Source organism: Poecilia reticulata, linkage group LG8, assembly GCF_000633615.1.
Source record: "Poecilia reticulata strain Guanapo linkage group LG8, Guppy_female_1.0+MT, whole genome shotgun sequence".
Lineage (NCBI taxonomy): Eukaryota > Metazoa > Chordata > Actinopteri > Cyprinodontiformes > Poeciliidae > Poecilia > Poecilia reticulata.
In genome coordinates this window covers 20,777,853-20,803,501 of record NC_024338.1, presented here as the reverse complement: position 1 = coordinate 20,803,501, position 25,649 = coordinate 20,777,853, and the positions used below count along the sequence as shown (strand labels likewise).

Sequence of the window (25,649 nt, the reverse complement as noted above, 5' to 3'; positions counted from 1 at the left end):
CATAAACATTCATAAAGACTTCTTCATGTTCATGACAGATGTTATGTCATGTTTATGACAGTGTCATGTCAGTCTTATACACACCCCTTCAAATAAAGTGTTACCAAATAAACTACTGAATTTCAAGTAAACACCAAAAATAAAACCTCCTAAGAATATATATATATATATAAACTAACCAAACTGAACAAAATATTCAGTTTGGTTATTTGGTTATTTTTTTATTATTTTTTTTTGCTTTTAAAAATATCAGTACTTTTAATCTTCTCTCAGGTTGTGAACACCGTTTTTTGAAATCTACCTTTATATAAGCTTAATTTGCCTTAAACATTTAAATCCATCTTCATCTAAAGAAACTTCCTAGATAATCGCCCAAGTTCACAAAAATCATAAAAAAGACGTATGAAACTAGTGCTAGAAATATGATTATTCTGGAAAATGCAAGGACATGTGATTTAAATGTGCAGCGGTGCTTTGACATTTCAATTAATGTTGAATTTCTGCGTCTAATTAAACATGAACTTGGAAACCGAAAGTTTTTTTTGTTTTGTTTTTGTGGGTTTGAGAAAAACAAACAGAAACTACGAGCTTCACATTTGAATATGTTCCTCTTCCCTGTTATATTTGCACCCAGCAAGAGAAACAGGTATTTAACACTATCATGTTGCTTCTGCTGAGGCAAACCTGCTACTTTGTCCTCCCTGGGTTTTGGGTTTCAGGTCAACAGGTTCTTGTTGTGTACCAACTGTGGAGCTCTCCCGTCCTGAACTTTATCGCCTCTGAAACCTTTCAAAACAAACCTAAAACAAAAACAGAAAAGTTTCTCTCACCTCTTGATTTCTTCCTCCAGCTCCTTGATTCTGGCGTCCACCTTGTTCTTGGACTGCCTCACCGCCTCCAGCTCCTCCTTCAGCACCTCCTGCTCACTCGACAGCTCGTCCACTTTGGCGATAAGGTCGTTTTTTACAATGTTCAGAGCGTTTCTGTCAAGCAGCGGAGAGACAAGAAGGGTATTAAAACAAGCTGGCATTTGCTAATGTAATAGTACCTTCCACGTGTAACGTCTCAATCAGGTCAGGCTAGCATATCACTGAATATCCTTAACATTTATTTGAATAATCCAATTCCAAAATGAAAAAAAAATATCAACAGTGAATACGGAAAGTGTTTATTTCTAATCTTCTTGTGTTTCATTTTATACCATACGTTCTCCTTCCACTCAACTTTCCATATATATCCTATATTGCCTACGAATTGACAGCTTCTTTAACGATGTCCTGTTACGACTTAGTAGTCTTAGATTTTATTGGTGCTACAAAATATTAACATTTTATGAGAACTGAATTTGGGTTACAAGTTATATTTATCAAACAAATAGAATTAAATTTGCTGAATTTAATTCAGAAAATAGATCACCCTAATAAATAATAAATATATGTAATACACAAATGTCATTGTTTGAGTTGAGTTACTGATAACTACTGAATTATTTTATGATTAAAATAACTTTTTAATCTTACGTTTGGCAAATAGTTATTTACTTGTAGTCTTTAAAATTATCAAAATGTATCTTTCCCACTTTTTTGGCGTGTTTTTAGGTCTTTCCCATTTTGAAAATTAGTGAAAACTAGTCTATTTATGCCTCAGGGGAACAGGAAGTCAGGGATTAAGAATTAAAAGCTGTAGACCCTGACAAACCTTTAAAAAAATGAAGTAGATACCGCATAAAGACATTTCAGATACATTTTTAAGTCATGCCTACACTTACACAATGTCACACATTCATCCAATCAGAAAACTGATATGAATTAATTAGCAGGATCGTTCTTACTTGGTCTCTAGAAGCTGTTTGTTCTCCGTCAGAAGATTCTCCACCTCCTTTCCCATCCCTGAAACAGACACATTTATTTCTCTATCACTCGTCACAGACAATAAACAAAACCTGAGACAATAAATGATTCTTAACTAAAACCCCTTAATTTAGTTTGAAACATTTTATTATTCTTTTAAAATATAATTATGATAATTAGAAGTACAGTATATTTGTGGGATAAGATACAATCTTATGAAACATTCATAAATATTCCAGTCTACACACCAAAATATTGGCACTTCTGTCTTGTTATTATTTTACCCGAGCAGCTTCAACGACAATGTAAAAAGATTAATTGTTTGCTTTCTAAACCACACAACTTAGTAATGTCATGCTCTAGCTAACAGCCAAACAGTAATTTCTAATATAATTTAGAAAAAAGAAAAAAACAGCAGAAGTGAAAGCAGCGAGCACAATGTGAGAAAAAGCCAAGCTACAAGCTTTTGAAGCAAAAAATCTTGACAGAAACAGAACATCATGAATGAGGGCATGTTGGAGACAAACAAAAGACAAAGCAAGGAGGTTTCTGTGCTTTAACCAGCTAGTTTTAATGGAAAAAAGAATCAAAATGACCTATTTATATGTCCTTGCCCCTGGGAATAAAACTTTAACGTTGAGATGGTAATTAGGGACATCAGTCTTTAGCAGGCAGATGCTGCTATGATAATTTAGTTGGCAAATATGAAAAACTGTAGAGGTGTAATATGCAAAGGAGGCCAAAAAAAAGTACACAAAAAGAGACAAAAAACGGAAAAACGAGATGATATGTAAATAAGTCAGGAAGGATTTAACTAGAAAATGTGAGCGTCGACATCTTACCGAAGAAATCGTCACGGACTGCAGGCAAAAGAAGAAGAAACAGCAGGAGGAAGAGAAACAATTAGAGACAAGAAAGAAAAGGAAAGAAGTCGAAGAGAAGCATTTTATTGATTTAAAGTGAAGTCGAAGGAGTTTGTTAAAAATTTGTAATCTTGTCAAATCTTGACAATAAAGAATAAAAAGGGTCTAAATATTAGAATTTAAAAATAAGTCACAATGTTAGGACTGCTGATTTTGAAAATAATTGAAAAAAAAAAAAACACATAAAAGAGGCAAATTTAGATTTTTCCAGCAGCTTGAACAGGCAGTTCATTAAAATAATTGATATTTAAAACAAAATTTGGACAGAGTAAAGCCTCCTCTTTGGAAGATTAGTTTCGCATTTGAAGAGTACACTGGAAAAGATACGCACCTGAAAACTCGCCTATGGGAGTCACCAGCAGACGCACATGAAAGGAAGAAACAAAAAAAGAAATCGGTGAAAGGTCAACACGGGTCAAATTTCTCCCTGCTGCGGAAAATTCAAACAGTTTGAATAAGTCGCAAACAAAAAATCCCAGAAACAGAAACTGAAAGAAATATAGGTTTAAACTGGACAAACATCGAAGCTGAGAGAAACAATAAGATAAATAAATAATGACTGTGAAGAAATCGAGAATGAACCAAACGCCTTATATTTAATAAACCTTCCACTGTTTCATAATAAAAAAAGGGTGGAAAACAAGCAAGTTGGTACAACAAAGAAATAATGAAAATGAATGGACTGTTGGGGTTAACAGTGGCTGTGATCCAGTGTGTGATTTTGCACTTTTTTGTGGATGGCGCTGCAGTGAAGCATTTCTGCAGCTTTCCATGCAAAGAAAACCACATTCCCAGCCTCGCAAGAAGAATATTTCTCTGCTAAATCCAAGACAGCTGCTGCAACACGGCCATGCATCTGAGCAACAACAGAGTAATATCTCATTTTGGCCTGTTATGAAACATAAAACCAGAGACAATGCGACAGAAAATGAAATTGTTGGCCGTACCCAGCAGCTCTGCGCCGGCGTCAACGTCTCCGATGATGTCCGACTTTGCGTCTTTGATCTCGTGGTACAGTGAGTCCGTGTTGATGCCAAATGCCTCATTAACAATCCCTTGAGAAGGACTGGAGGGAGAAAAGTAATCAGTAGAAAAATAATAATTTTCCTTGGCCGTGTATACACAAAAAAATCCCTCTTATCAGTAACAACCCGACTGTTTTTTTTCTGGATCTTACATCAACGACTCAAGCATTTCTTCTTTAAGAGGAAAAACCTGGGCTAAGGCTTGTTTATTATTAAAAGACAAAAACCGTCCTGATGCAAACACGTACGCAGTGACATGCAAAAGCTTTCATGTCTCTAGAATTTTTTAAGATGTATTCACTAAAAACAAAATCCCAAATGAAATAAATAAAAATCCTTTAACGTATTTTGTGTGATAAACCAACACAATGAGCTGCACAATTATGACATGAAAAATGTGCTGTGTGTTTGTACCCAACTTTGTGGAATAATACTTTGAAAGTCCCCACTTTGCAACAGTTACAGTTTTTATTTTTTGGGATATGTCTGTTATCAATTTTCTACATACTAACAATTTTTCTGTTTCTGTTTTGTAAAATAACTCAAGCTCAGTCAGCTTGGGAAGAAGAACTCTCTGTATGTACATTTTCAGTTCATCCATGCATGGTTTCTCAAATTAAATTACGTCTGGACTCTGGACTTTGACTGGGCCACTATAACACAAGAGTACGTTTTGGTTCAGGCTGTTTGCTGATCATTTTATGCTTGGATTGAACAGTGATTCATATTTATGCTATTTCATAACCTAACCCTGCTCTCAACTTTTCCACAGTTTTATCTGTCTGGTGTGTTCTTTGATGTTCATGATGCTTAATTCAAACACACCTTTCAAATTTTTATTTGCAAAAAAAAAAAAAAAAACTTAAATAAATTGATTCTTAATAGCTGCTTTGGATTTTTACCTGTTTCCACCTCCATACACCCTGGAGTCCATTCCCATCTCCAGCTCTGGGGTGGAGTCGATTATTTCCTGAAATTCGGACCATTCGTCGCTGCTTCCCATACCTGGAGAAGAGTCGCACACACCAGCCGTTACGGCGTCTCTGCTGAACTGCAAGCGACAGCAGATGAGACGGGAGCAGAAGAAGACATCCTCTCACCGATGCTCACGTTCCTGGTTTCCTGGGAAACCTGCACCTCCATGTTGCGACTGAGACGCTTGGCGCCTTTCCTGCGGTTCCCGGTGCGCATCATGTCGAAGTCGTAGTGCGGGGGGAAGCCCTCGTTGATGGGGGTGACGGTGGCTGAGGGGACGGAGGAGGTGGGCGTGTTGGACTTGCTTCCTGTGCTGCTGGGTGTGGCTGCGACCGAGTCGGACTCCGATTCGTCCTCCTGGATGAGCGGCAGCAGAGACGGTGAACATGTTACGTGAGGATCATTACAAATATTTTTGGTTTTCAACTAACAGCTAGGAACACAAACCCCAATCTGATTTTTACATTAAGTTATTTTAATAAAATGAAAGTCCTGGAGCTAGTCCAGTATCTTAAAATAAAACTTTCTTAGGTTTAGTTGTCATCTTAAATCTTCATGAAAGCTCACAAATACGTAAAGATGAAGGCTGAACGAAAATCAACAAATGATGAATTAATATTGGTTTAATTTTGCATTTAGCAGCTTATGACCTGCAAACAAATACGGCTATCAAATTCAAATTGGTGCTTCCAGAAAAAAAAAATAAATCAACTAACAAGCTGTGAATAATCCAAGAGCATATTAAAGCAATGACTCAAGAGAGTTATAATAGGCTGCTTTTCTCATTTTCTGCAGTGTCTATCTGTGCCGTAATTCTAAAATGATTGTGAACAGGAACAATAATGTTGGGAATTTGTTGTGTTATAGCTAAGAAATGTTTTCGTTGGCAACTCTCCTTACGAATAAATACAATGTTCTTTGCTATATCTCGGATAAGAGTTAAAGTGCTGGATGCCAATTAAAACACAGCATTGACCGAAGTCCACTTAGAACATTAAGGATTATCTTTAAGGGTTTTTATTTTACCTTAGTCGTTTCTTTTCTGGCCAAACCAACAAAACATTCACACATTTTTAAATTAAAAGCATAAAAAAAATGACTACATGTGTACGAAAAGTGTAGCACCACGACACATGGTGGAAGCCCCACAGTAAAACAATCACACAGTTACAAAGAAAACGGCACGAAAACGACGCAAATAAAACTTGACCCCTGCATGCTTGAGTCAATGTTCATAAACATACAAATTAGACTTTTAAAGTAGCAGATCGGATTTTATGGCTGATAAGGCTGAAAACTTTTCTTTCTCTTTGAGCGACACAAGCAGGCGTGGGAGGAGCGGTGAGAGAGCAGCAGTGATGCTGGCCCCTCCGTCCTCCACTTCCCCGGCTGTTGACAGGGAGCTGTGGACGAGGACAGGGCCGTACGTCCCCCCCACCCCTCCCCGTCTGTCCCACCTGAGAGGCGGAGCTGAAGGTGGAGCGGCCGAGCTCGCTGACCTGCCAGATGTCTTTCCCGGGCATCATCCTAGCCCCCCCGTGACCCCCACGTACCATGCCCTCGCCACCAGGGTACAGGCTCAGCGACGGCGGGCGCTCCGCTTTGCTGCGGGTGTAAGGGGAAGAGAGAGAGAGAGGGAGAGTCATGTGAGACTGTGCTGGCGCCTTGCAAAAGCAGTCCGTCTACTTCAAAGCTCGCCGTGTTGCAACCACAAACTTCCAGCTGCGTCGTTAAGGTTTCACGAGACAATTCATAAATATGAAGTGCAATCTGAAAAGTGTGGCTTGCATTTCTAGTTGCCATATGTCAAACTGGTTTTCATTTTCGTTTAGGGCCGCAACGAAATCAAGAATGTCTTTAAAGGGCCGCTTGTGCCAGGATGCATTGGTAACAAGCTGTTAATGAAATAGAGAGCTGGCTTTACTCAATTTGTACTTCTTGAGACAAAATAACACTGAGCATCTTTTCACACTGATTGATTTCTATAGAAACAAAAGCTGTTTTGATCTGACTGCTGTCTTGAAGTTGTATTTCTGTGACATCCTGAGGTCCAGAGGGAAACAAACATTGCTACAGCAGGCCGTAAGTTTGACACATTCACTTTAAAATAAACATTTTTAAGACTTGTCTCAGATTCTCGCTTCAGAAAACTAATTGTAAATTACTCAAACTTTTTCAGCTCTATTATTTTAACAAAATTTCACATCAGTAGTGATTTACCTCACAGTTATTTGGTGCTTTTGTGTTTCACTTGCATAAGTTTGTGGTTGTAATGAGGCAAAAAAAAAAGGTTCAAGGTGTAAGATTACTTTTGCAAAGCACTAGATCTAATTATCATATTCAGTCATTTCCTCCCTTGCAGGACTGGGTGTCATTTGGCATGCATTCAGATGGGAAAAAAACTCAATAATCTGCTAATGCAAACAATAAACAGCCTCTCACTGTCATCACTGTTCAAATCCGGCTCATTTAAAGGAGCAATTCAACATGTTGAGAACGGAAGTTGTTTTCCTTTTCAAGGCTTTGAAAAGGTCCAAACTAAACTAAACTAAACCATTTCTAGTGTTATGAATGCATCTTCCCTGAGTCTAACTCAGTCAATAATTCATCTTAAACAGTTGTTCACCTTAACGAGGACAAATGTAACCAACTCAATTAACTCAACAGCCAACTTTGTTGATCAAACTCAAATTGTGTCATTTAAAATAAACCATGAGCGACAGCAGACAAAGACGGCAGGCAAGAAGACAAAAACAGGACAAAAACATGAAGGATAAAGAGGAGAAGGTAGATTAGGAAAGCTGGAAAAGACTCTGAACATGATGCTTAATGCATTCCTTATTTTTAAATTTTGGTTTTAGAACACGAAGTCAGTGCATTCGCGATTTTAAGTCGTTCTCACAAGCATTAATAACGCAGCAAATGCATAAGGGAAGTTTTTTTTTTTTTTTTACAAGCGGCATGCAAAGGTCTGAGCACTCCATGTCAACATTGTATGAGTGTTACACACAAAACTAGTTTGTTACTATTCTCACGCTCACGTTCTGAGCATAAGAATAAAATGCATTTTACAAAAAGGAGCATTCATTTAACTAATAATACAGAGGGGGAAAGAAAATCATGATTCTGGTTGTTGATTGCAACAAACAGCTGAAAGCCCCATAAAGGATTTAAATCTAAAACAGGATCAAAAGATTTAAAAAGAAATCTCGATTTATTAAAAAAAAAAAGGAGAGACATAAGATGATAAGATGAAGGTTTTTGTCGCGGTTAAACAATGTCCTTTTGAAAAACCTCCATCAAATGCATATCCGTTAATAAAAAAATACCAAAATTATAAAACTTTTTAATCGAGATTCTGACTGAAACGTTTTTATTTTGCAGAGACAGACATTTTGACTTCGGGTGCTCAAACTTCCACATGACGCCGTTTAATTTCAGCAGAAAAAGGCAAAAAAGAAGGGAGGATCTTGGTTTTGACTCCAAGCAGGTCAGTTCATAGGATGCAGCCGAGGGAAGGAGCGGGGGGAGGAGAGGGCAGCTGTGGCACCAGGTTGGATTTACCTTTTCCTCCATGTGTGGCGTTGACTGTGCAAACAGCAGCACAGAGAGCAAAAGCCAGCAGGACAGACAAGACAGACAGATTAGTGAAAGACAGGACAAGGTGCCGTGATGACGCACAGAAACACACAAGTAAATCCTCAGATCACGGTTCTGTTGAATTTTTACAGTTTCCTCTCTCTACCAGTGGGGGGTTTCACTGCAGCAGCTTTTCCTCCAGTTCCTAAATAATGAACTGTGCAAACCTCAGTGGGGTTCACAGTGCAACGCCGGCCTCCATCGAGTGCTTTAGAAGATTCTCAGCATCATGATTTATTACATCAGATGCTGCTGCTGAGGAAAGTTAGGATGCAGCATCCTCTTTAAGAAGACCATCACACGGGAAAAGAGACTAATATGCAGCATTTTAACTGAAGCTGCTCCAGATGTCCTGCTCCTGGTTTTCCCCTCAGGCCCTGAGRCGGCGTTGCGCTCAGCGCTGCAAGCTGATAAATGAGTGCCAAACATTTCTATCTTCCAATGATTTCCCAAAACGCTTCTATCTATTTTTGCCTCTGATCTGCATCAGTTGTTCTCCACAACACACGATGACGAGGCACAAACAAAAAAAAAACCTGATATGTCAACGTAAAACACTTCCAACAAGACAACGCGTGAGTTGAATCGACACAACGGGTGAACGACAGAGAGACGAGCCGAAGCGCGAGACGACGTCCACTCACGTTCGTCCACAGCCGGGGCCTTCTGATTGGCTGTTGCTCCCTGCTTGCTGCAGTTTGGTCCGCTCTATGTGCTCCACGTACGTCTGGATCATCTGGGGAGCGACACACTTTACTTTCAGAACAGAAACTGAAACTTTAGGTCCGTTATGAAAAGAGACCAATGGAAAGGAATCTGCTTTATTACATATTCTACGGTGACAATTAAGGTAGGCATTTGTAGGTTAAAATGTAAAAATAAACATGTAAATACAATTGTTTATATTGTAATGGAAGTTATTTTTATGTAATCGGAAACTAAAAATAGAAACAAATAATGAAAAAAAAAAATTTGATTTACATGAAATTTAAATTATTATGTATGCCTTTATTAAATATTATGTGACCTGGATATTTGTGTCGCAGTTTAGCTGATGATCATTTAAACATGGACACTAAAAATGTTTTCAAGGCTTTGGGAACAGAGACTGGCCCACAGCATGACAGCTCCTGCACTGTACAGTGTGCAGAAGTTGCTTCTTTTTTTTTTTTTAACCCACATCCATAATTATGTCGATCTCCATAAAGTGTTTGTTACGGAAAAGCTCAATCCTCGTCTCATTTGATCAAACTCGACGTTTACGTGAGTTTTGGAGACTGAATGGTGGCAAGATGAAAACAGGTCACTGTCAAGCCTCCTGTATATTTGTTGAACAAATTTAGTGTGACTGGGGACGTAAAACCTCCTGGTCTGTAAAAAGTTTGTTCTTGAAACGCCGAGTGAAAGGACGAACGTTTCTGCTTTTGAAAAGATAAATGACGTTGTTTACCTCGGTGTGGCGCTGGTGAAGAGCGTTATACTCCTTCTTCATCTCTGCTTCACGCTCCTCAAGACGAGTGACTGCGAGAAAAAGAAGAAAAGGCGAATTTCTAGTTTCGATGACATGATAACGGCTGGTTCTTTATTACTATGTAGTGCTCAACAAAAATCTAAGACCGGACATGATTCAATCAGGATGAATCAGATTAGCAGGAGAAGCTATTTCCAGGCTCCATCTTGAGAACTCCCATCTGGTTTCAGCAGCCTGATTTGTTTCCTAAATTGCAGAGCGTCCACTCACTCTGGTCAGAGTAGTTCTTCGTCTTCAGCTCCAGCTGCTTCCCCTGAAGCTCCAAAAGCTCCACCTGTATCTGCAGCTCCTTCTTGTCTGCTTCCAGGCTGTCCTCAAATTCAATAAATTTCTAAAAAAAAAAAAAAAAAAAAACAAGGTAAAGAGATACAATGAAACAAAAAACATTAACTCAATGTTAGATTTGCTTTATTTAGGTAAATTTATATTACAAAAAAAGGGAAACAAAACAAAATAAAACGACATTTTGCTAACCAATAATTTACCATAAAGGAATAAGTTTATGCTCTTCTACCCTATTAATAGACTCATCCGTCTACATTTATCTACCATCCTTACATCTACATACATAAATAAACATACAAATCAAGAAAAAGTGAAGGGTTTTATAGTATTATAGGGATCAGACACAGCAGACTGTTGGCTGATCTGATTAACACTGAGGTCAGTTTTAAGGCATTCCTGTGTTTATTTTTTATTTTTATCATCTTTTGATTCGTCTCACCTGGAGACATTTCACAGCTTGTTTCAGCGCGAAGCGAGCCGCCCAGCTCCACACCTCCACGTCTGTGTTTTTGTTTTTCATAAAGCTGTTTACAATGCCGCCCTTTTCCCCCCAATGCTGTAAGTACACAGAGGCTTAATGCTGTAATCCTCTGACTGCAGGGAGACCAGAATTATTTTTGCAGCAGAGATACAGGACTTCACATGAAATAGCTCGGGCAAAGATTTTGTCACCTTAAAAATCTAAACTACTTCTTTGTGTGAAAAATTATATTTTAGTGATGTTTTGCAATATTTATTTATAACAACATTTGGTGAGGTTAAAAAAAATGCTAAATTTATTGTATTTAATTCAGGCAGGGTAAAAGCTACAATAGTACTGACACCAGGAAACAATTCTTTGATGTCTTACCTTTACAGAGGTACCAAAAGTTTGCACTTTAATCTGATAACTGTGAGACTATTGGTTATTTATTTTGGTATGTTTTTGCCTGCGGACATTTACCTTTCCACAGTAAATAATGTATTTTTTTTATATCTAAAAGATTATTGATTTTATCAATAAATCTTAAGGTAAATACTTCCTTAAATGCTGTGCCTTGCAAAAAGCATTCATAACCAATAAACCTTTCCACATTTTATCACATTAAGAACATGGATTTCCTTTTTTCTTTTGTGAACAAAAACATGAAAAGTGTGGCGAGCGTTGGTTTTCTGCCCCCTTCACCGTCATATCCTGAAACAGCATCCTGCACTTATAAGTAGTTCTAGTCTGTAAATAAAGTCCATCTATGTGTAACTTAATGTTACTGCAAATCCAGCTGTTTCATTTGTCAGAAAAAATCCATAAACAAACATCGTCATGACGACCAAGGCAGATAAACAAAGGTGAATTTAAAGGAGTTGAAAGCGGAACCAGGTTAGAAAACATTGCCCCAAACTTTGACATCAAAGCCAGAAATAGAAACAGCATCGCACAACCGCAAACCTAAACCGGCTGGCCAGGCAGAGAGAGATTCATCGGCGAAGCAGCAAGAGGTAGATAGTAACTCTGGAGGAACTGCAGAGATCTACAGCTCAGGTGGAAGAGTGTAACTTGAACAAGTCTGTTTTTCTTGCATGCAGACTACAGTGAGATTCAGAGCTTTACTTCCAGTGTAGAGTGTCGTCAGAGGTAGAAAACAAATGCGCACCACACTTTTTTAGTCGTAAAAAAATTTAAAAAATTCAAAACCATGTATCACTTCCTTTCTGCTTCACAATTACAAGCTAATCTGTGTTTGTCTATCAATCTATCAATACATTATTATTCTTTGTGGTTTCACATGTATAAAAAAGAGTTCAATAGGTCATGGATAACTTTACAAGGAAATGTATCACAAAATTAAAACAAAATATACTTATTTTCCCTAAAAATGTTGTGTTTTTTTTTTATTATTATTTGTAAAGCTTGGACCTAAAATTGTGTATATTCCTATAAGATAAAGGCTGAAAACATTTTTTTTATTTTGTATGTTGTACCCAAAACTGTGTACATTTTGGGTATGTGTCTTAATTTTATGAGACATCCGCTTCAAAAAACATCGTCCCATCACCTTAGACTGGAAAAAGGATGCAGTTCTATGAATAGGAATAAAATAATCACTTTGAGTAGGATAAAAATAAAATCAAATATTATTTAGTCAAACTCTTTGGTTCTGTGTACATTCTGTCCAGGATGAATAATTCATCCGGTATCCTTGTGATGATCGAGTGGAACTAATTTACTTCCCTGACAAACCGCAGCTAAGTGCATTTCGGTCACATTTTCAGCTATTTATAACGTGTGAAATCCGTGAAGTGACAACAGCAGGGATGATGCAGAGAAATCTGCATAATCGCTGTGAAATCCTGTAGACTTGTTGTCGGGTCATACCTGTTCAACCTGAGGAATGCTTTTAATTCAAACAAGATCAAAAAACAAAACTGAAACAGAAAGTATAAAGCGTGTGATGCCCAGTGGTGAAAGTTGACCGGTCCATTAGAGAAAAAAAAAAAATGGCAGCTTATTTTCAAAACAGGTAATGGGAGTCTCGATTTATGGACACGTCGAGGTTCTGTCTTTGTTTTCCATCATCCGAGGCCCCGCAAACCTCGTAACCTGATCCGCTTTTTGCTCCGGCCTCCCAACATTTACTCAAGAGAGAGTTTTAATGTGTTTTGAGATTCCCTCCATGTTTTGTCTCTTATTAGCTTTTTATGTCTCTTTACCCAAGTCCAACTGCGGATCCGTGAGCTCCAGCCTGTTTCTCTCTCTGCTTTTATCCCGTTGTCTGCTCAAATCGGGTTACAGTGCCAGCGCTCTGTGCAGCTATTGATTTCCTTGACTGCAACCGTGCGGACGTCGTCCCATCCCCCACCGCCGCTCACGGTCAGACAAAACGACCGGTTTATCCATCGCATTGTGTTCTTTGGTCAAAACCGTGAAGGAAAAAATAGTAATGCTTTATTTGGCCACTCGTAAGCTGTGGGTTTATCTTACTCAAAGCTCTCCAATATTTGTTGCTGACTTTGGATGCCACTGACCCAGTGAACCCTTTGCCAATGACTAATTTACGGTACTATGTTTCTTTTTTTTTTTTATCACACCGACTTTGTGAACAGGCGGAACCGATTCAAGGTTGCATGAGTATTTAATGTGAGAAACCCTCACTTGACCACCAGCTTGACCCTTTAGTTTCTCTAAGGAAAGGGTCAAAGGTATGAGGAGAAGTTACAAACTAAAAGAGTAAGCAGCAACATTTACCATTTCATTCATTTCATAATTTCCATTGGGTCATTTGCAATAAGAAAATAGGGGAGGGGGAAAAACACACAGTTCAGTAATGAAACACAAACTCCATTGTTCCAAGTGTATACAGAAAAAAATTAAAGATAAAAGATATGCAACAACTATCAGATTTAATTTGCAGTTACTCATGAACATTTCCAATGTATGTCGCACTTTTCTTACACTAGCAAATAACTTAATTGCCTACTCGGCTTATATTCTTTGGACCCGGAATTTTTACCCGTTAACAAACGCGTCTTGAAGAGAAAATATGGGTAGTATGTTTTCTGAGCTTTTAAATTACTGGGAGCTCTGGAGCCTCGGTTGCTTACGCCTCAGGTTGTCTTTGTTAAATTATATCGTTTGTATGTCGTTTGTGCAACTGATGTGTAAAAGTGAAGGATGAACTCCAACTCAGCTGTGTATTTCCTGGGTTTTTATTACGTTTCCCAGAATCTCTTTGTGAGTTACCATATTTACAAAAAAATACCCTTCTCTGAGTTGTTGGGACCTTTTTAAAATTCCACGTTTTTCCCGCTTACAGTTGCATTTTTACAATGTAGTGAAGAGCCCTGACATTTCTTAGTAATTTGCAAATACAATATGTTGTATTATGCAGCAGGAAGTGGTTTAATTCACCGAATTTGTACTGAAAACACTCTAAACTTCTTAAAAGAACCCTCTTAGAAGAGCCGGTGAAACGCATTAAGAGTAAAGTTGATGCTTGTATGGATACCAGTGAAACGCTGAATTACAGTTAAAGCACTTTATGATGTCATGGTATTAAAAACTGGCTAGAGGTGGAGTATGTGCTTTAACAGCTTACATGTTGCACTACTGTACTCTTTCTGTTTTTCTGTTTTGTTAGAGTGATGCTGCTCTCCAGTCATTGCTGCAAGAACCCACAGACTGATCGTTTCTTTACTTTTGCGTTTGCATATTGATAGCTGTTATTTTATATTTGCATATACTTCACAGGCCTGATGACAGCACTCTGTAAGTGAAGCATGTTACTAATATATCGCTTTTCTGATGGCGGAAAGCCCAGAGAATAACAGCAGCCTTCTTGTCAGCCTTTTCGTGGCAGTAATTAATATGAGGGGTTTGGGTTTCTGCCCAGGGTGGCATTGTTTATTGGGTGGCATCAAGCAAACCAAAGTATCATAGAACTGTTCCATAAACAGTTTTTTAAAATTATTATTATTGCCTGTGGCGATCGATTATCACTTGATGTTGTTTCTGCGTTTTTGAAGTTTGTTCTGTTTTCTACAATCCCTGCCACATAAATTTTGCATATCGTCAACTATTTAAAATAATGGCCAAAGTATTTACTTATTTTTTTTAAAAGGTGAGCTTGGCAATAAATAAATAAATCTTGTTAGGTGCAAAAAAAGCCATTATTTTATTAAAATGACAATATTTAGATTGAAACCTCCACTGCATTTATTCGTCCATTCATTTATTGATTTTATTGAAAATGGGCACAATCCTTATTTTACGTGTTAAAAGGTATAAAATAGTTTATTCAATGATACCTTAGCACTGGAACCAGCAGCAGATTGAGAAAACTTTTAATATAAAAAAAATCAACAGGTCAGACTAGGACTGATTTATTTTTACACCGTTTCTGAATGTTGGTATCTGTCTGATGTGTCTATAACATTAATATCTAGTTTTTAGTGTTCCTGAAAAGTTACAGCATTAAAAGTGTTTTTTGTTAGTTTATTCTTTCACCTTCATTGTAGGACTGAGTGTGTGTTTGATTGTGTATGTTGGTAGGAGGAGGAATTCATCCATTCATGCACAAACAACCACTGATTACAGCTGGCACAACTATTAACGTTTCTTAAATTTCGTTTTTTAGACGGTAAACAATGGGCTTTAAATCCAGAAGAATTTGAAATTATTTTAGACAATCAGACACCATCAGAAAATTTTTAAAAAAGATAAAAGTAAAAAATTAATTCTTGACTAAGAATGTAATTTATTTTTGGTTTGTTTGTTTGCAAAGTGCTGGAGGTCCCCTGCTTGCCCTGGGAGGCCCGAAGCAGAACCAGCCAAGTTCGTTTATGCCATGGACCGGCTCTGTCACTGTACAGTAATAACTACATTCTGCCTATCCTGTATAGGCTGTTTCTTGTAATGTATCTATTATTACATGTAAAAATCTCTACACACATAAAGTATATTGATGAATAATAACAGACGGATGCCCTGCAGTCTTAAAACTACCAATCCTTTCCAGAAGGGCCGTGGCTGATGAGGTGAGGATGAGGATGAAGGAGTGTGTGTCACCCACCTCCTCCGCCTGCTTACGCAGCGCTTTCTCCCGCTCGTACTGGGTGATGAGCTGCTCGTTGTCCTCCTTCAGCAGCTCCAGCTCCACTTCGTGCTCCTGGTTCTCGGTGAGCACCGCGTCCAGGTTCTCCAGGACGTTGACCACCAGCGGCATCAGCTCCTTCACCACCTCCTCGTCGTAGCTGTGGATGAGCCGCTCGAACTCCCGGTAGATGCTATTGGCCAGGCCCGACACCCGCTCCGACATCACGGTGCCGGAGCCGTAGTCGTCCTGGTACACCACCTCGTCTATCTCCATCATCTTGGCAGCTGCACTCTGTTTATCCAAACAAGACTATATAAGCCAAAAAAAAAAAAAAAAATGTTCAGGCCTGTAAGGCTGGACTGTCAGTGTTATGATCCAGTCAGCACTCAGGGTAGGAAATAGAGGGTATTTAATCAGTCTTTCCTCCAACAGGCTACAGGAAGCGCTTATTCCATGTTCTGCAGATGCGCCGGTTACGCGTGCTGCTGTGTGCGGATAACCTTGAGCTGTAAAAGGGCCATGTTGGTTAAAATACGCTGATATGCACAGAGCGTTTATCAATTGTAGTCTTTAGCAGGCTCTGCCCCCCAGCCGCGGCCCAGCCTTTGGCCCCCTCCCACGGAGTGATCCAGCCCGGGGTTCGGCCCTCTCCCAGCCCATGCCGAGGAAATGAAAAGCCTCCGACGATGATGTTGCACCTGCTTCTCAGCAGCCGCAGCCATGGACCCCTGCCATTACACTGGCGGGGGAAATAAATAAATAATAAATAGGTGAATAAATAATCCGCGTCTCCCGACTGCCGCTGGAGTCCGATCCGCCACTATAGCCGCGTTTCGCCCATGTTTTTCTCCTCTTCCGGCGGGCCGCCGGTGAAGCTGCGTCGGGCGTTGATGGTGATGTCTCCCTTTGGGAGAGGCTCTCCCTGCCGTTCTGATGGAGGAGCCAGCTGACCGAGTCAGCCCCACGTCACGCCGTCTGCAATCAGTCAAGTCGTGCACACGGACAAGAAAACAGCTGTATGATTTCAAAATAAAAGCTGCTTCAACGTGTCTGTGTGGCCCTCTGCTGGACGATTTAGAAACCTTTCTTCTGAAGACATTATTGCGTTTAAGTTCTTAATTATATTCCAAGTGTGTTCTTATTTGCTCATTAATTGTAGAATTGTGTAGTGGGGCATATTTATTTTTTCAAAATGATTTATACTTTTTGACCTTTTCCTACAATGCAACCCCCAAACCTGTTTTCTCAGGAATTTATAGATCGACACACACAAAAACATATAATTTTGAAGTGACTTGTGTTGCTCAATTTGAATGGAAAATTTTTTGCTTTCTTGTTTCGACAACTTCAGCTGTACAAACCACAGTGTGAATGATGAGTTCACTGAGTATTTAAAATTTGTGTATATAGTTTAATTGGGACAGAAAATATAAGCATTTATCACCTGCTACTCCTTTTTAAAAAAAAGATGGTTGCATTTAACTATTTTATATTAAATTCCCCCAGTTTGAGGATTGACATGACTTTTTTGTCCTATTAATACAGTTCAGTTTTTTTTCTATTTCCATGCTAACTAAAACTAGGTAACACGTCTACATTAAATTGACTAATTTTCTTGAAAAAAAATTAGCCCCATTAGTTTTATGCTGAAAGTATTACACCGGAAGTTCAGATGTTTCTGACGGGGATTACTTGACTTGTATCCGCATCAATAACTGATGCCAGAATCTTGGTCATAACGACCACACTCTTCAAAATGTTCAATAAATCACTATATAGCCGACAACAGGCACCATCTATATTTAACCACCATTTTAACATTAACACAATTTATAAAATTGATAAATCTTCCTTTATATAGATTTTCTAAGTACACAATGCAATTAAGTGCCTGTCAGGGTTTAGTTATTTAAACACAGAAAACGGGAATAGCTCGTGTAATGTGTCGCCGTTAAGGTCTTGTGACCGACAGTGACTCAGCAACCTTGTTCCTCTTCAGCTTCATTTTAGAAGCTGACGGACTGAAGCCCAGAGGAGGAAATCAGCGATCATTTCACAACCATACGAAGAGGCAAGTCGATCCAGTTTCGCTTGCAATCATTACTTTGTGTTGGCCCGTCAAAATAAAACCCAAAACAAAACGATGAGGTTTGTGGTTGTTGAATGTGGGAAAGGGACACGAATACTTTCGCTAGCCACAAGTTTTTTGTTTGTTCTGCTGAGAAAAACATGTCTTGGTAATAACTTCTAAATGTTGGCAGAACAAACTTGCCTCACAAGTGATGCAAGAATTTCCCCACCCCTCCATTTTTAAATAACCATTTTCTTCCTGTATGGAGATTTCATGTTTCCTCTGTACATGTATTGGTTTTTTTCTGGGTATAAAATAAATTCTTTTTAAAAAAACGCATGAGTTTCTTGGCTATATTAGTACTCTGATGCATCAAGAGTGAATGTATGGTTGTTTTTCTCTGCATCACACCCATGGTGCGCCGTCTAGGGTTTACGCCAGCTTTTGTTTCAGCGTCTTCACCTCATTGTCCAAGTCTATAAAATGCATCCCAACTAGTCGTTTTCTTCTGCTGTAATCAAATGTAAACATATGAATTCATCAAACGCATGTCACAGCCAAGTGCAATTGACACGTAGATGATTTTAATTCCTCTTCAGTGAAATCAAGGTCGTCAGAGATGCTTCACTGTTGTTGGAGCGCAAACAAAACAAAGCTCAAATGCAAAACAAAAGTTTTATTTCAATACACAGGACTCCTTTCTTCTGCTGCACTCATTTACTGCTCGGCACATCAAACAGAGAGGGGACAGGCTGGCATCGGAATAACTCGTCTGTGCTTAATGATGTGGATGAAAAAGGCGATCAGAGGAGCCCACCTGCACTCAGGTGGGCTGCGAGCTTGTTTAGAGTTCACACGTCTTCAGCCGTTTTAATTTAAAACATAAACAGAGGCTGACCCCCTAAGCAAAAGGAAAGGCATGTTCTCAGATAACGCAAGCAACGAGGACAGAGCAGAGAAGGGACCCGCACAGTACATTCACATAAAATCAAAATGGAATTTACTTTGAGGAAACGTTTAAAAGTCAATCTTAGGATTCATATTTGCTTGATGGTGTTTTTTTTGGCACCCGTGCAGATTGCATTTTAATGTCATTTTTGTCTACATGTTAGGCAATAGTAAATAGAAAAAAAAAGATGACAAATGCTAAGCTAATAAGGTGTCTAATTACACATTTAAACGCTAAAAACCGTAAGGATCTGACAGGTCAAAAATATTGAAAGGATGCCAAATCTCTTGAAACATTTTGCACAAAACTTTGGTATGAAAAAAACCCAAAACAAATCTATTTCTCTCTCCTGACTAAAAGGCAACATATTAGGTTTATTAATCAGTATCGGCTCCACAATATAAATCCAGGTCCATTGAGGTTAAAAATAAAAATTCTCTATTCAATTTTGAAAATTTGCTTTCATCCAATCTACAAACAACAAGAATAACCGCACAACTGAGCTTGAACACTGTTAGTCATGGTGATTGGGAAATAACTAGCTAGCTGATTGACTTGTGTGTGATTGTATCATTGCAGGATTCAGTGAGGAGGAGGAGGAGGAGGAAGGATGAAGAGTCTAAAAGACAGGACTGAGACAAAGAGTGAAAAGTGCAAAAAAAGTTGAAAAACAACTAGAAATGAGAAATCTGATGTGGACAACAGCACCAACAAAGAGATCTACAGGCAGCTTGTGTACTGTACAGATGAATTAACCGCTGGAGGTCCAGAACAGGAATGAGAGAGGATCAACAGGGAAGCAGACGATGAACAGACTGGGAGAAGCGGTGTGTGTGTGTGTGTGTGATCATCAGTAGAAAACCACGCTGGACTTTCCTCCGGGGGGATTGAGGACCCTGTTGTGAGAGCGAGGCTTGGGCCCCAGGTGAGGCTCGTGGTTCTTCAGCATCGTCTCGTCAGGAGCCGCTGCAGCAGGTTCGGGATCCGGACTGGCCGAGACGACTGGAGGCTCTTCCTTAGTTGGAGCTGGAGCTGGAGCTGGAGCAGGCGCAGGCGCAGGGGGGGCGACCTCCTCTTTCACTGCTGGCTGGCTCACTTTGGCTTCAGGTGCTTAAAGGAGAAAAAAAAAAAGTTTCTCAAATGGTGGCTAGCGACGAGGCATCACAATAAATGAAAACCGCTTCATGTTTTCACAAACGTCTCCTGCAGTTCTTATTTGAGGTATTTCCTTTACTTACTAGGGCGGAAAAAACAAATCTTTGTTTCTAAGACTTTAGCACTACTGTGTTTACAGTCTGCCTCAGAAACAGAGGGGGAGTTTCTACAATAAGTAGCAGATTAGTGGAATAAATAGTTTTGCTAGATTTAGATTCCTGAAAAGAAGAAAGAGTCTTTTCCATGTGACCTAATGCTGTACCATATTTATTCTTAATAAATGCAACACAGAGCCAATAACGGTATACATAGGATAACGAAAATGTACAAATTTGGGCTAATATGATTATAAAGCATTCACTGAATTACGAGTACTGAGTGGATTGAGAACAAATGACTCATTTATGCAAGTACCAAGCACAGACTTGTAGCCAATGTATTTCCATATGCATGTCTTTTAGCAAAAATATTGCCAGCATTTCAAAAAACCGACAACATTAACTCACCTGGTGATTCAGGCTCAGGTCCCACACTTAGATTGTCCTGCAATAAAATCAGATGCATTTATTTTCTAACAAAAGGGAAAATTTTTAACTCAGTTTCATTTTGATGGGGAAAAAATAAATAAATAAAAACTATGTTCTTTGTGTTCTATAAAACCAGGTATCATGCAACACAATTCTGTTGTATTGCATGACAAAGCAATAATAAACTACAGTTTGTAGCATCCAGAAGCAAATTAATTATGACAGAAGACTCCAGACATAAATAAAATGTTCTGCAAATGTAACAATGTTTGAGGGTACAACTGATTTAAAAAAAAAATCATTTACATCTTTCTTTTTTGTTGAAATACGTGTTATTTTTCACTAATCTGATTCCGGTGACACTGTAGCCTAAGTAGCGATTGAATAAGTGAATACAAGACACTTTCTGTGTATTGGCGCCACGACAACAATCACTTCCATTCCATGCAATGTGAAGACTTTAAATTAAACTAAAAGCTGAATTTTTTTAAATAAGTAAATCATAGGACAGGAGCAAAGCGGTGAAGAAGGGAAGAGATGGTACAATGGGTTCAATCCGAGTTTCTCTTCTTGGATCCCCAAGCAAAATGAGAACAGTTTTACACCAAATCCTGTGACTGGCCACAAATTATAAATGGTTCAGGAGCTCAGGCAACTCTACAACACAAACCTACGACGGTTGAATTACTAATCCTTTTTTATATGAGAAACTGATTTTTCCAAGTTCATTGTAAATTATTGTTATTATTCAGCCATCTGTTTCAAGTACTGAAACATTTTCTTTTGTATCAAAAAATGAAAGATTCAACATTCATTATAAATCTCCACACAACTTTTTTTTAATCATTATTATTAATCGGCTCTCAAACTCACAAGCTATTTTGTAATAACGTGGATAGTAAATTTAATTTTATTTTGTGTCTAGTCTCATTCTGAGATCAATTATTAGAGACAAATCTGACTGAAGAATTGCATTTCAGCAATCCTTAAAAAAAAACCAAACTGAAACAACATAAGTTCTGGGGCTTCAGGCGAGTTAAATGAAGCGTCATCAAGAAGAATCTGAATCTCGTCAGAGTAAAAGTTATCAGTAGCTAACAACAGCCAAATAGGAGGAATCAAAGCACAAAAAGGTGCTGTATTTATAATAGAAACTGAGGTTTTTTAATCAAAGAGACCAAAAGGTGGGCTTCTGGTCTACCTTTGGCTTGTTTGGGTGGCTTCGGCTGGGGCTTACAACAGGTGTGCTTTCTGCAGACCCAAATATGCTGCTGGAGGCTCCACCTGGAGGTACTGGTCTCTGGGGCTGAGATGGTGCTTCGGGTTCCCCGAATATCCCGCTGCTCTTCCCACCTGCACAAAGTATCAGCAAGCTGTGGTCACACTATGGTGAGATACCAACAGTGTTTGACAGAAAAAATCTGAGTTTGACCCCCCCCCCCACCACCTTGTTAATTTACCTTTACTGTAAAGTCTCTTATTTTTGTTTTTAAATTTAATCTTAATATGAATCTGCATGCTTCAAAGTGTCTGCTATCAAGCAGCTGGAAAACCTGAAATTATCCACTGGCAGACATTAAAGGATGTTTCCATTCGTTTTTCTTCAGGCTACAACAACGTTAAACTGTAATCTGGGTGTAGAAACAAATTCGTGTCACATTGTGAGCACGATCTAATGACAGGAAAACAAAATGTAGACAAGTTTTTGACAGTTAAGACTCCGCTCAGATCTCATTTCATTTTATCAGACACTTGACAGAACCCAGAGGAGAGTTATGAGCAGACACACAGGAGCTATATTTATACTGGCTTTATCACATCAGACTCACAACTTTCACACTTTAGACTTGGACAAAGCTGACCTGGAGGGTTGGAGCGTCTTGATACGTTTTGGGGCTCCTCTGGTGAGGCAAAAACTTTAGAGGCCATCTTATTGGACCGTCTCGATGGAGTGCTATCCTCTTCGTAGCCACCAAAAAGGTTACTGGAGCCGCCACCGGGAGGCTGCAGCACCCTGCATGGAAAAAAACGAAACAATAACTTACATTATAGACTCTTATCTCAATCAGACATACAAATATTCCTTTACTAAGAAACCAGGACAGATAACCTTTTCATTCTTTGGTTAAAAGTTCATATCTCTAAACTAACAGACTGCTTGGGTATTCAGAAGACTCCAAGGTTAGAATTGAAGACTTCAGAGTTTAGAAATTTAAAAACGCATTATTCATCACTAAACATACTGGGTGAGGAAATGTTCCGACTTCTAGTATCTAGCATCTAGCACGTCAACAGGAAACACACATAGGGAATCTCGTTTACAGTCAGCAGTGCCAATCATCCAAACTGCAACAACCATGCTGACGCTGAAAACAGTTTAAAAGTCAATTCTGCGTGTTTTCTTGTCTTTCTCAACAATAATTTAATCCTGTTTAACAGCTGAACAGTTAAAGCTCTCTCTCTCTCTCACACACACACACACACACACACACACACACACACACACACACACACACACATCGCTTCTGTTCCGAATCCCAATATAAATATTTAATGATCCATCTTGACAAAAAAAGGCTCCTGTACAGTTACAATAAATTAATAATGAATTATTTCAACACAACTACAAATTCAAGGGGTTTTTTTTGTCAAATAAAAAATTTGAACTGTTAAATATTCTTAATTAAAATTGAAGAAGAATAAGAGTAAGTTGCATGTCCTGTAAGTGCTTTTAGTTTAATTTTATTTGTATAAACACCACTGTCCCATAACCTGGAGTGTATTACTATATTAGTATATGACCAGTGAGATGGTAAAAATCTTTTTCTTTATAATACTATAAATACTTAATTACCAAACTAATTAACATTTCAGTTTCCCCATTAGGTAAAAACCTATTTTGAAGGCTCTCATTTACAGATATTAAAATGAACTGATCAGCTAAAATTTATATTTATGTGTTGGAGCTTTAAAAAAAAAAAAAAAATTCAGATCAGAAATGGGACACAAAATCTCATAGTTGAATCTCTGAAAAGTGGTTCTACCACTCAGCCATACCTCCAGTTTTTCCATTTCTTGTGCCAGAGTTGGCAGTGAAAACAAGAACGACTGGTGCAAAGTAAGCACAGGCTCCATGTCATGCTCCAACTGCTGTTTTAAACCGTTTTTTGTTGTCAAAATAAAGAATGTGTACTCAAGTTGTAAAAAAACAAAAAATTATTTTTTGTCTTTTAGGAAATGGAGAATGGGATCTGAAAACACAAATGCTTTCACATGCTTATACAGCTCTGAAAAAAAAAGACTAAAAGCAAACTATATTTTCAAGACGACACTGGGACTCTGGTTGAGCCTTGAAAGTAGTGAGTAGTTATTTTCAGGATGGATCTGGTTAAACAGCCACAAAATAACGTTTTTGTTTTTTTTTTAAAATAAGTATAGACATAAACAGTATGTAATCTGCCTGTATAATGTGGCAGCCAAACATACTGTAAGCGTAGCCAAATTACATGTTATTTGATTATATGTGCTGGGGGATAAAGCTGCATGCATGAAAGCATTTTTTTTTTTAGTTTGGCAATATCTCTTTAAAACAGGACACATCTACCTTGCAGTCAACTGTTTCGTGAGGTTGACCAGATAGCTGATGTTTTCGAATGATAGTAAAAGAAGAAGAAAAAAAAACACTCCCGAGTAACAAGAGCAATGTGACCACGCCGCTGTTATTGGTGAATACAAAGACGAGCAGTCTGAAGAGCATTTCCCACTTCCGCAGGGACAGACAACGCCTGGGAGGCTAGCTTGAAGGCTATCTTGACTCTTGAGTTTAACTTAAACAATAATACTTATTACTTACCAAGCTGGGTAACTGGTCATATTACATTATGTGAAATTACCCTGGTAAAAAATATATTTACAGCCTCATGTTTGAAGAAATTAGCAAGTGACGTTGCAAGAAAGCGAAAAACGTTACCCGACAACGTTTATCAACAGTCAAAATAAGCCTCTATCTTTCGGCTAAACTAGCCGTTAGTGGGCATTATAGTCACCTGGAACTTGGTTTTCCACCACTATCCAATCCTTGAAACATGTTCGTCGAAGTCATAGTGGTTTTGTTTGAACTACGTCAAGTTTAAGAAGGAAACTTCTTCAGTTCGCCACCTAGACGACCAATAACTTCGCCCCCTGTCTGCACTGCAGCCAACAAAAGTCCCGAAGAATTTAACTCCACCCAGCTGTGACGCAGAGAGTTATTATTGGTCAGCGGTCAACTGAGCAGCAATAGGGTTCGCTTCGTTCAGTCACCCTGAGAAGAAAATGTAGGCGACTGGCGGAGTCTAATTTCCTAAGACACCATTGCTAATTGTATTTTTATAAGTTTTACATATACGAAAAGTTGATTCTTCAGTAGCTTCGTTACCCTGCAGAAACGACACTTATACGTGTCTACTCTTATTGTGAGTGGCAAGTTCGCTTCGGAAACCAATGTTTTTGAGGAAATAACCTTACAAAGCTGTTTTCCATATGCACTACAACCTATGCTAAATTGCTTATATATCTTTTTTTATATTTACGTAACGGTGTCTGCCGTATTGTGAGTGGCAAGTTCCTCTTGGAAAAGCTATTTTTTTCCCCAAGGCGCTTATACTTAAACTGTCTCAGATATGTAAACAGAAAAACTGAAACTTACAGTAATTTGAGTTTGACACACAATCTTAAAACACTTTTTAAGATTAAATTTCTTTAGTGTTTTGTGCCATTATCTTTTAAACTATGTGACTTGGGTCAAATGTTTCGGTATTTTTCCACAAGCTTCTCCCATGCTGGAATTTTGGGCCATTTCTCAGCAGAACCTTGCTTATCTTTTTAGTTCTGCTCACAATTTGTTTGCTCAGACTTAGATCAGACCTTTGTGTAGATTAACCAAAACACTGATTTTGTTGACCTTAAGCCACTTCACAACTAATTTGATTGTGTGATTAAGACTGTTGTCTATGGGAAGACCCACTTATTTCCACGTATTAACTTTCTGGTTGATTTCTGGAGATGCTGCTGTAATATTTGTTGATAATGTTCTTTCCATCTAATTTTTGATGCACACCTGTTCCCTCTGCAGCCAAACACACACCATAATGCTGGTTCCCTCTGTAGA

The 25,649-nt window shown here is 38.5% G+C and overlaps 2 protein-coding genes across 17 annotated transcripts in view; both read right to left on the bottom strand.

Annotated features, from left to right (window-relative positions):
- The window catches only part of mapk8ip3 (mitogen-activated protein kinase 8 interacting protein 3), a 29,818-nt gene extending 13,038 nt beyond the window's left edge, over positions 1 to 16,780 (bottom strand). For 3 of the 15 annotated variants that reach the window (XM_017306162.1, XM_017306161.1, XM_017306165.1), the window contains exons 1-13: positions 15,775 to 16,779; positions 10,154 to 10,274; positions 9,863 to 9,933; positions 9,057 to 9,148; positions 8,338 to 8,361; positions 6,231 to 6,378; positions 4,899 to 5,130; positions 4,701 to 4,803; positions 3,721 to 3,839; positions 3,105 to 3,116; positions 2,693 to 2,710; positions 1,832 to 1,889; positions 831 to 983 (exon numbers count right to left, since the gene is read on the bottom strand). In XM_017306162.1, coding sequence (XP_017161651.1) covers positions 831 to 983; positions 1,832 to 1,889; positions 2,693 to 2,710; positions 3,105 to 3,116; positions 3,721 to 3,839; positions 4,701 to 4,803; positions 4,899 to 5,130; positions 6,231 to 6,378; positions 8,338 to 8,361; positions 9,057 to 9,148; positions 9,863 to 9,933; positions 10,154 to 10,274; positions 15,775 to 16,074 — 1,451 coding nt within the window. In that variant the 5' untranslated portion in view covers positions 16,075 to 16,779. Of the gene's footprint in view, positions 1 to 830; positions 984 to 1,831; positions 1,890 to 2,692; positions 2,711 to 3,104; positions 3,117 to 3,720; positions 3,840 to 4,700; positions 4,804 to 4,898; positions 5,131 to 6,230; positions 6,379 to 8,337; positions 8,362 to 9,056; positions 9,149 to 9,862; positions 9,934 to 10,153; positions 10,275 to 15,774 lie in introns of all 15 variants that reach the window. The other 12 variants (XM_008416606.2, XM_008416610.2, XM_017306168.1 and 9 more) reach the window with 11 other exon arrangements.
- A 1,750-nt stretch (positions 16,781 to 18,530) lies between these two features.
- jpt2 (Jupiter microtubule associated homolog 2) lies at positions 18,531 to 24,729 on the bottom strand. Of its 2 annotated transcripts, none has more exons than XM_008416596.2 (5): positions 24,547 to 24,729; positions 22,363 to 22,514; positions 21,738 to 21,853; positions 20,480 to 20,516; positions 18,531 to 19,928 (listed from the first exon to the last, which is right to left on the bottom strand). In XM_008416596.2, exons 1-5 carry the CDS (start codon positions 24,600 to 24,602, stop codon positions 19,669 to 19,671), a joined length of 621 nt encoding a protein of 206 aa, XP_008414818.1. In that variant the 5' UTR covers positions 24,603 to 24,729; the 3' UTR covers positions 18,531 to 19,668. The 2 variants fall into 2 exon arrangements, with proteins under 2 accessions (XP_008414818.1, XP_008414817.1); XM_008416595.2 differs by having other exon boundaries at positions 21,702 to 21,853; positions 24,547 to 24,726.
- Positions 24,730 to 25,649: the final 920 nt, after the last annotated feature.

Coding starts and splice junctions, on each gene's coding strand:
- jpt2 (XM_008416595.2), bottom strand. CDS start 24,602: ATGACTTCGACGAACATGTTTCAAGGATTGGATAGTGGTGGAAAACCA. Junction 22,515..24,546: donor GGTGGAAAACCAAGTTCCAG/GTGACTATAATG, acceptor TTTTCCATGCAG/GGTGCTGCAGCCTCCCGGTG. Junction 19,929..20,479: donor ACCTGAGCCTGAATCACCAG/GTGAGTTAATGT, acceptor TTCTCCTTTAAG/CACCTGAAGCCAAAGTGAGC.